The sequence below is a fragment of the Thalassophryne amazonica genome, chromosome 19 (assembly GCF_902500255.1).
Source record: "Thalassophryne amazonica chromosome 19, fThaAma1.1, whole genome shotgun sequence".
Lineage (NCBI taxonomy): Eukaryota > Metazoa > Chordata > Actinopteri > Batrachoidiformes > Batrachoididae > Thalassophryne > Thalassophryne amazonica.
In genome coordinates, this window is record NC_047121.1 from 51,785,400 (window position 1) to 51,795,381 (window position 9,982).

At 41.3% G+C, this 9,982-nt stretch overlaps 1 protein-coding gene across 2 annotated transcripts; it reads left to right on the top strand.

Moving 5' to 3' along the window:
* Window positions 1-225: 225 nt before the first annotated feature.
* On the top strand, window positions 226-5,906 carry c19h14orf28 (chromosome 19 C14orf28 homolog). Of its 2 annotated transcripts, none has more exons than XM_034159970.1 (5): window positions 226-462; window positions 1,212-1,736; window positions 3,264-3,353; window positions 3,435-3,569; window positions 5,488-5,906. In XM_034159970.1, exons 1-5 carry the CDS (start codon window positions 407-409, stop codon window positions 5,669-5,671), a joined length of 990 nt encoding a protein of 329 aa, XP_034015861.1. In that variant the 5' UTR covers window positions 226-406; the 3' UTR covers window positions 5,672-5,906. The 2 variants fall into 2 exon arrangements, with proteins under 2 accessions (XP_034015861.1, XP_034015862.1); XM_034159971.1 differs by having other exon boundaries at window positions 3,441-3,569.
* The last annotated feature ends 4,076 nt before the right edge of the window (window positions 5,907-9,982 follow it).

Below are 9,982 nucleotides of genomic sequence, written 5' to 3' on the forward strand. Positions count from 1 at the left end.
GCAGCACTCAGTGATGCAAACTTTCAGAATCCAAACAGGCAGCAATTCTCCCAACTCCAGAAACCTTTACAAGACACAAGTGACAGAAAATCCTCGATCTTTCTGTAAGTTTCAAGCCGAGCCTAAACACTTCAACGCAAATTACTACATTTCCCATCATTCCCTCGGCAGCAGGTCAGTCAGTGGTGTAATGACACTAAGATTCAGCAGATGGCAGCACTGTTCTTAGCCTTTCAAGAGAAAACTAGCTCTCCATTGTTTATGGGCCTTAACCTGACTTTTAAAGATTATTGTTAGTTTTGTTAAGGCGTCACCGTGTGTACATCAATCAGAAAGTGCGAGGAACATATTATATTTAGTTGTGTGGCTGTAAATCTGACCGAGACATGAAGAAGCACGGAGAGCAATGGAGCGTAAATTCAGTGTTTTGAAGGATACTGACGACAATCTGCATTTCGAAAGGTAGGACAGGCTGCGAGTGGAGCGTTCAAACTGTGAAACACATGTAACACCAGTCATCTAGGTTGCTAAAGTAAAGATCAGTTACTTTGTCGGGACTTCTGTTAGCTAAACGCTGACTGGTGTCTCGGCAGATTGTGACCCGGTCACCAGCTTCAATCGAATTTCAGTTAAAATAATTACTTTTGCACTGGAATTTTACATTTAAATTTAAGTAAACATCAAAAAAAAAAAAAAAAAGATTTTCTATTAAAACTTTAAAGCATCACTTTCGCCAGTTTTCTGATTTACAAACTGAAAAAAAAAACAAAACCTGATCACTCACTGAAATATGACTGAAATATTCATGAATCAGAAATATTCCGGAATTGGACATGGATCACATCAGAATTCTGCAACTGCACAGGACTCTGGGAAGTGTGCAAAGCCATAGTGCAGAAGTGGAAGTACTGCTCAAATTTCAGAACTTTTTACAGGAAATAAACCCTGACCTATCCTGGAATTGGCCTGCCAATATGTAGACATGGGCTCGATTCCTGTTTATGTGACCTGGTCATGACCCTTCATGTTCCTGACATGGTCTTAGTCCAGCCAGCTGTGAATGGCCACCTTTTTTTAATTCTTGATCTTATTTACCTTAATGTCTTGGTTTCTGTTAAGTTGTTTGATCGTAAAGCACCTTGAGCTGCGTCGTGTCTGAAAGATGTTTGGTTGAATTTGCCTTGTGTTGCTGTTACTTTATTTTTCTTCAGGTCTAAGACTCTGTTTGAGGAAATTCGTGCCTCAATCAACAACAGTGATGAAGAGGAGCGCTCCTTCTGGAGACCTGTGCTGCCGTGGGGCGGAGTCTTCACCATTAAGGCTGGACGAAAGGCCGTGTCCTGTACCCCTCTGTATGTCAAGATAAGCTTAAAGAACACCTGTACGATTGATGGCTTCCTCATGATCCTTTATGTGATCCTGCGGGATAACGAGGGCTTTCCCAGAGAGTTGGCCGTCTTCCTCGGGAAGCAGTTTGTGGAGCACTTCCTCTACCTGATGGACTCCTGTGACTACACCACGGTTAAAATGCTGTGGATCTGGGACAGGATGTCCAAAAGACAGTACCGCTCTGAGGTCCACCAGGCAGCATTGGAGATCGACTTGTTTGGCAATGAGCATGTGAACTTCACTGAGAACCTGGAGCATCTGATGTCCACCATGCAGGAGAGCCTGTGCACCAACTGGGACTGTCCTGCCCGCTTCCAGGAGTTCATCAAGTCCACAATCATCATTTGGTACGCTGCTCACCCGTCAGCTGTTCCACAGTTAAATGCCATGTTGGTGTGGTGCCACAGAGAAGCGCTTCATTCTGTCATGTCAGCGGGAAGTGGAATTTGTTTCCATAGTGCCTTGAACTCATAAAATTAGTACTTTAAGAACTTGTGTAAAGTTTAAACAGCATCAGCGATTTCAGGTCATTGTTTTTTTTGAGGAACACTTTGATGGACTGAAGAGATGAGCTGGGGATCAAACCACCAGGCCTGAGGGTCAGATCTCTGTTTGAGGGCAACATATGACCCCCTTGACTTTTTGAAAGGACCATAGAATAGATAGAAAAATCATCAAGGTTTCCGTCACTCACCCAAACTATTTTTTTTTCTCCAAGTGCATTTTGTATCCATTTCTGATGGGCTACTAAATTAGATTTATTAAAAATAATAATAATACTACTAATAACAGCATCAATGCAAATGAAGTTGAGTAGTAGAATGACTGCTTGGTCCAAGGAACTAAAAATGATTAGTTAATTAAATGTAAGCCTGGTCCCATGAGTGAACAGTGATTGTGCAGCAAGTATCCTGTACCGTTTAAGTTACTGATTAGAACAGAAGTAAAGGTACGAGAATATTTGTTCAACAATTTACACAACCGTATGTACGGGATGGGTGTCAAAGTCCAACCTGTTGTCTGTGTCGTGACACCTGCACAGTAAATTTTGCAGAGTAAACCTTTGGTCCCAGTCTAAATAGAGTAAAATACACTCTATTATCAAGTGACATCAGCTCTACCATCTTGTCAAATCAAGTGTTTCTACTCCATTAAGAGTTGATTTTACACTGTGGTAGAGTTGATTTAGCACAGTGGTAGAGCATATTTAACTGTTTGGACTGGGACCAAATGTTATCGCAGCAGAGTAAAATTTACTGTGTGGGTAACGGATCAAGTAGGGGATTGCCTGTTGGGGTGAAATACGGCAGGGAACCCTGAAGACGAGACGCGAACGGGGCTCTGGTGAAACTAAAAGACCTCAGTGGTGAATCAGGCAGAGGAGGTGAAGGTTTGTAACCCAGCGGTTGTGAAGGCTGCAGCAGGTCCTCAGACCCTGATCATCTGGCATGTCCCAGTCTTCGGACCTGTTAAGCACTGTGCGTTTGTTGGTGTGCAAATCACAACCCGCGCACAAGGTTCCAGCGATCGATCAAGGGACCATCTTCCTCGCCACCAAGGGATTTCCATGAGGATGTACAGGATACTGAACTGAAACGGGCAAGAAAGTAGTTTCAACTCTTATTTAAAAAACAAAACAAAATTTTAATTCTGTGACACACACACCCCCTTTCCCAGTTGAATTCTGACCAACTTTGCTCGCCAAATTTGAGGGGTTTTTTCTTTTTCCTTAATCTGCACCTGGTTATTTTTCCTCACATTATTGCAGAAAGTGGAGTCCACAGAACTTAAAATCAGTGCTGTTCTTGTATTTATGGAACACTTGGAAAGACTCACATCGGCGTGTCCACGTGTTGTGCCTTGTTTCCCTGCAGCCCTCACAGTGAGCTGCCTCACAGAGACCCCATTCAGTCGGCCGTGGACCACTTCTTCTGCCCAAAGATCCTCTTGTGTACGGAACTCGGGTGAGACACGCGGGAGGACGCCCACCGGGTGGACACTCACTGCAGTTATTGTTTCCTAACAACAAACCCTCTGTGGGACAGGTGCAGCGGTCTCCGGGAGTTCTCTCAAAGGGTCTTCTGCTACGGAGCGCCGCCGTTCGTCATTCTCAACATGCAGCAGTGGAAGTCGGAGGATCTGTCCTACATTCCGTACCATCTGGCTCTGTGCAGGCACAGGTGTGACCATCACAAGGTTCACCCTCTGCGCAGGCGTCTTTACACTCAGCTAAAGATCGTTTGAGGGGAGAAGAAGTGCCGCACTCTATCATTTGTAATGTTTAAACCATCATGGGTCATTTTAACAAAGGTAGTTTATCCTGCTGTTATCATCCCATCATTTATTTGAAAAAATCCGAATCACAGGTGACCTAATCCACTTTTTGTTTTATTCTAAAACTGATACTCAAACTCATGCAGCCAGCCAACATCTCACCTTTAAACACGTTTAAAGTCACTTAAAATATTAAAACCAGTGCAGCTTTTGTAAAACATTTTATACAAACAAGATTATTTGTAATGTAGGAAGATTAAAGACATGTTAGTGCTATTAACACTAAAGCAAATAAAAGTCTTTAAAACATGTTTGAAGTTTTACGATCAATTACAAGCATCCAATTTGAAAAATAAAACCAATTAAATGCAAGTGATGTCAAATGAAATATAAATTAAGCAAATCTTCAAATGCTGGAGCAAGTCATCTTGTTTTTTTCTTCTCCTCGGCCGGGGAGGGGCACGAAGGGCAAAGGCGGTGCAGGTTTTCCTGCCTACTTGTCACCTCAGCAGGTGATTTCACAGATGATCAAATGCCTCATGTACAACAGCTGCTTACACAGAGAAACGTGGCGTCCGTCCGTCTCCACGCCAACATTCAGATGTATCAAAAGTGAAATGACCGTGGAAATGTGCAGTACGTCACACAAAAATCCAGGCTGGTGTACGCACGTTTCTACAGCTGTTCCACTGTGGAAACGTAGAGGTGATGCTGGGAACCTTTAATAGAGTGTAAACATGACGTCATCAGAATGATGTGCACATCAGAGACACACTGAACAGTTAACACCCACGTGTTTGCAGTTATATGGATGGATATAAAAACATGCACAGTGATGCGTAAAATGCCGCTAACAGTTGCTGCATTAGCATCAGAGGACTTTACAAATGGTGCAATCAGACGTGAGCGTGTATTCAGGGAACACGAGGATTTACTTGCAAATGACAATAATTGGCTCAAACTGATTCTGATTATCAAGGCCACCGTTACTGGAATTGTGCGCAGAACTGCGGTCGACCCAGAGCGCAACACGGTGACGAGCCAGGGGTTGTCTCTGTCCACACGGGTGCTGACCACATTGGCATCCTGGCATCAGGGGCATTCCAGCGGGAGCTGGCCGATCAGTCAGCAGTGTGCCAGTCAGCCTTGAGCCGAGTCACCAGCTGTGTGGAACGCAGACATCCGAATGTCATCCAGATACATCACATTCCAACATTAAGGCACAATTTGCAGCAAGAGCTAGTTTCCTGAATGTAATCAGAGGTGTTAACTGCACACATGTTGCTATAGAGGCGCCGTCACATGGTGATTTTGTTAATAGGAAAAATTTTAATTCTGTCAATGTTCAGATCATATGTGGTGCACAAATGCACGCCAAGCTAGAGGCTGGCATGGTGTGCGATGAGTGGCTTGTTGCTGTGTAAGTAGTTTATTCGTGTAATTGTTCCGAACAGAAACCAGCGTGGGTACATTTGGGCGTGTGCACATTCAAACGTTTTTTTGTTTTTTCTTGATAGTGAAACTGGAGCTGCAGATTCTTAACAGGCCCCCGATTGTCTCCCTGTGTTCAGTAAATCATGTGTAAAGTTGTGAATGTCACACAGTCAGCCGCGGTGCACCTCACATTTTTAACTTTGGTGTGTGTGCGCTGCTTTGAGATCACAGTGTTTACAGCCTCACTCACACACACACACACACACACACACAGGTTCCCACCAGCATTTTTCCAGTTTGCACGCGGTGTTGGTCTGGTAATAATTTACTTCGTTTAATCAAAACAGTTGGTGATTATTTGTGTTGACGTAGGATGACGTTTTTCCATAGGTACCTGCTAGAGGGCGCCACGCTCTTCAACAGGGAGGAGCAGCACTACTCGGCAGCGTTCCAGATCGACGGCTGCTGGATGTACTACGACGGCCTGAGGAGCGACAATCTGATCTTGTTACACAAGCCACCAGAACTGCTGCTGCTTTCATCTCTGATCTACATCCGGGCCTCTACCAAGTGACACCCACCACCAACTACAGGGAGGCGGAGTCACACTGGGGGCGTCACCCGCTCCTGTGGAGTTGTTTCAGCATAAAAAGGTTTCACATTGCTGTCCATTATTATGTTTTAAATGTTTACAAAAGCATATGGGGAGGTGATGGTCTAGTGGTTAAGCGTTTGGGCTTGAGACCAGAGGATCCTCTGTTCAAATCCCAGCCTGACTGGAAAATCGCTAAGAGACCTTGAGCAAAGTTCTTAATCCCCTAGTTCAGGGGTAGGCAACCTGTTCCAGAAAGAGCCATGAGGGTGCAGGTTTTCTTTGCAGCCACTGACTCCACCAGGTGATTTTACTGATTAATATCACTTTGAGCAGATGGAATCAGTTAATCAGTGAAATCACCTGGTGGAGTCAGTGGCTGCAAAGAAAACCTGCACCCTCATGGCTCTTTCTGGAACAGGTTGCTTACCCCTGCCCTAGTTGCTCCCGGTGTGTAGTGAGCGCCTCGTATGGCAGCACCCTCCCATCGGGATGAATGTGGGGCATTATTGTAAAGCTCACTGAGCACCTGATGCAGATGGAAAAGCGCGATATAAATGCAGTTCAGTTACCATTTACCAATTTCAGGAGTCGATTACCATGCGAGAGTCACAATGACGAAGGTACGTTAATCTAATCTAATCTTTTAAATGCATTCTCACCAATCAGAATTTAATTTCAGGTGTGAACAATGACATCACAGATATTGATCATTCATGTCTGTTATTCAGTCATGAGCAAAATGAGCATTAAGCTAATTGCATCGTTGCATTTTGTATATAACTGCTTACGTTTCGAGGATCTCTAAAGATCTTTTAAAAGCAGTACAATAAGAGATCCTGTTTGAGTCATAACTACGTAATTACATCCTGAATGTTTGATTTGTCAGAAATAATCTGTAATTCTGGTTTCCATGTAAATCAGTGACACGTACGTGCAGAAGAGTTTTGACTTCACAGATGAATTGTGGGACTCTCATGCGAAACATTAACTGTTAGAACAGCTGGCCGGGCGTGCGTGAAGCCTCGTGGTAAACTGATAGAACGACAAAACCTGACTTTTCCTCATATTTGGCTCCTTAGAACTTCAGGTTCCTGTCAGCAGTTCGTGCAGACACTTACTGCAAAATGAAAACTTTTCTTCAGCATGCTTGGAATCCAAGGATATCATGGACTATAATAGTTCTGGGCTGATATGCATAAATAAAAAAATGAGATAATCACCAAAATCACACACACTCCTCTGGTTTTACATGTTTTGAAATGAACTCTTGGCAGATGTTTTTTCTCTGCGTGGTGCACTTTTTAAGAATGGGTTATTTGTGTCAACTAGTCCTTTTGGCAATAAATTTTAGCATATCATTTTTTACACCACATTCTTGTCCTTTCCGCAGACTTCTGGAAGTGGACGTTTTACACAGTCATCAGGATTCAAACTCCCCATGGAACAGGCTTCATTTTGTCTGCACCGTTTAATACAATCTTTATGCACATCAGCCCATTTCTTAAATTTAATGGTGCTTTTTTTCATAATTACACTGTAAAATCAATAAGGCAGCCGTCTACTTCAGGTACAACCTTTTTTATGTTTAACTTGGAGGCAGGACTTTTTTTCCCGTAAATGAATGGTGCTAAAAACACATTTGCACAAAAAAGTTATATTTTGAGATGGTGTCGTGTCTCTCTGCAGCAGAATTTAGCTGTTTGTGTCTTAGTCTTCCACCTGCAGCAATTAATGATTTGACTCTGGATATTTCTTCAAGCTGAAAGGAAAACAAAAAAGTGCAACAAATGTTAAGAGTTACACTCAAGTTACTGATAAAACTTACAAAAAAAAAAAATCAATCTTACACAAGTTTTAAATGTGAATTTCTTCACTTGATATTCAAATTAAAATCACTAGCTGAGCAAAATGCTTAAGCTGGAAAACCCCACAGACTGTTAATATTGATTTATATCTCACTGTCTTGCACTCAGTCAGTTTTTGATTTTCCACAATATACGCAGCTGAAGGGATTATTCTTTTAACTGGTGAAATAACTGACTGAAAACCAGCTATTTTATAATAATTGGTGCAGAATCAATTTGTGGACTAATCAGTTGACAACTAAAACCATAAATTCTAACTTCAATTTTTGAATGGAATTGAGTCATTTTATTACCTTGTTTTTGTTTTATTTATTTTTAGACAAGTTTTCAGTACCTCCAAACCAATATTAAAAATTCACATTATAGAAATAATCAGGTTCAACAACAATTTAATATGATGGAAAGGTCACTTTAAAAGGGGGTTTAAATCATTTCAGACTATATTTTTGAATGAGTTTTAAGCACTTCTCCAAATTAAACAATTTTAAAGAAGGTTTAAAGTGACCTAATTGGAGTATAAGTTTTTTTTTGTTCTACAATTTTGGACAAGAAAACAACAATCTATCCACTTTTCTTTTTACCGTTTCCTAACAGATTGAACAATTACAGAAATCATTAGCTTAATTGATAAGATTCATGTGCAGCGCTACGTAATAATATTCATTTGAAGAATTTAAAGTTACCAAACATCCTCTTTACAACTCTTAAGATATAAACTCTGAAGATGTTATGCTTCTTGTCATGTATTAACTAAATGATCAAAGAGAATATGCCCTAATATTGTGAAACCTGTTTGTTGGTGCCCTTGCCAAAGATATTAAAGTTAGTTTTGTATGAATTATTACTTTTAAAAGGTGTGAAATTGTTTGCATGGATTTATTTTTGCATGGATAAGAAAAAAAAAGTGGACCTTTAAGGCAGGCGTTTATTTTAAACTGGGTACATCTGCAGCACACGGACGAGAACATACGGCAGAGATCTTCCAACAAAACATGATGAAATATGAGACAGATAAGGTCATCTTGTGTTAATCCACACGGTTAAAAAGTCACCACAGCCGCCTCGCTTCACACACACACACGTGACGACATGAAACATCAAAGATGCAGAATGTGACCAACGACTGACATTTTCCCAACTTTGGAGAACTCAGAAGTTTAAACATGTGTCTGCTTGGTTTTAAATGAGCACTTTGGTGAAAGCGGACTGGCGAAAAACACACACACACAAACTGGATTCTTCTCTTCATCCCAACATTTAGAGCCGCTGTAGATCACAAAGATGCGTTTTGGCAGCAGCACATAAAAATCCACCTGCAGGAACTGTGCTGTGGCAACATGACAATCCAAATCTAACGCAACCGACGGATGGAACACAGTTACAGACTTTGATAATTATAATGCTACGCTAACAGAATACAAATCTGAATTATAAATACAAAAAGTGTTTCTAGAAATAATCAGAGGGAACAAAAACAAAATACTCACCAAAAACACGCCAACAAATAGCAACGTTGTCCCTAGTGCTTTTAAGACAGCTATCTGGCAACACAGTAAAATGGAACAACAGAAAAATAAGCCACAAACATTTGGACCTTTACAACGTTGATTACCTGGGTACTAGTGTATGAAGTTGAAATCAAATTGTGAGATTAAAGTGCACACTTTCAGCTTTAACATGAGGGGATTTTACAGCCAGAAATCCACGCTACCTGGACAGATCAAGAACACTTTACAGGAAACAGGTACAACCTCAACAAAGTCACTAATGACTTCAGAATACATCCACATGTGCTTAAAAAGATTTAAAAGGTCAATAAATCTGGATCTCCTGCAGGTACAGAGCTGGAGGAAACGCTTTCACAGTGCAGACAGACAGCAGACCAAAACAAAAACCACCACACTAACCCCGGCTGGAAAGAAGACCAACTGATATGTTTCCTTACAGCAAGTAGCCACAAGCAAATTTGCTCCAGACACTCCAGAATCTGCTGAAAAACTCGGTTTCTGCAGTTATCCTGTAAAGTTCTGAACACAGTCCACCAGACTAGATCTGGATATAAACACCCTGGAAACATAGCTGACAGTTTAGACTTTGAACTGATGGGTTGTAGTGCAACACATGACAACTTTAAAAAAAAAAAAAAAAGTGTCAATTTAACTTGTAATTCATCTAGTAACCATACAAATGTAAACTAACAATTCAGGCCAGTAAATCAGATGATTTTTTTATATATTTCAGAACAGGCCCGACCCAAAACATTTTGGTATTGGTGCCGTCTAATGTTTTAAACATAGTATATGATTTTGGGGGGCACACATATGACCTGATTCATGTCTTATTCAACTGACATCCATTATCATGAGACTGAATCCAGGATGAGTGTGGAGGGACTGTCTTGGATGAGACGTCTCTTCGACATTGC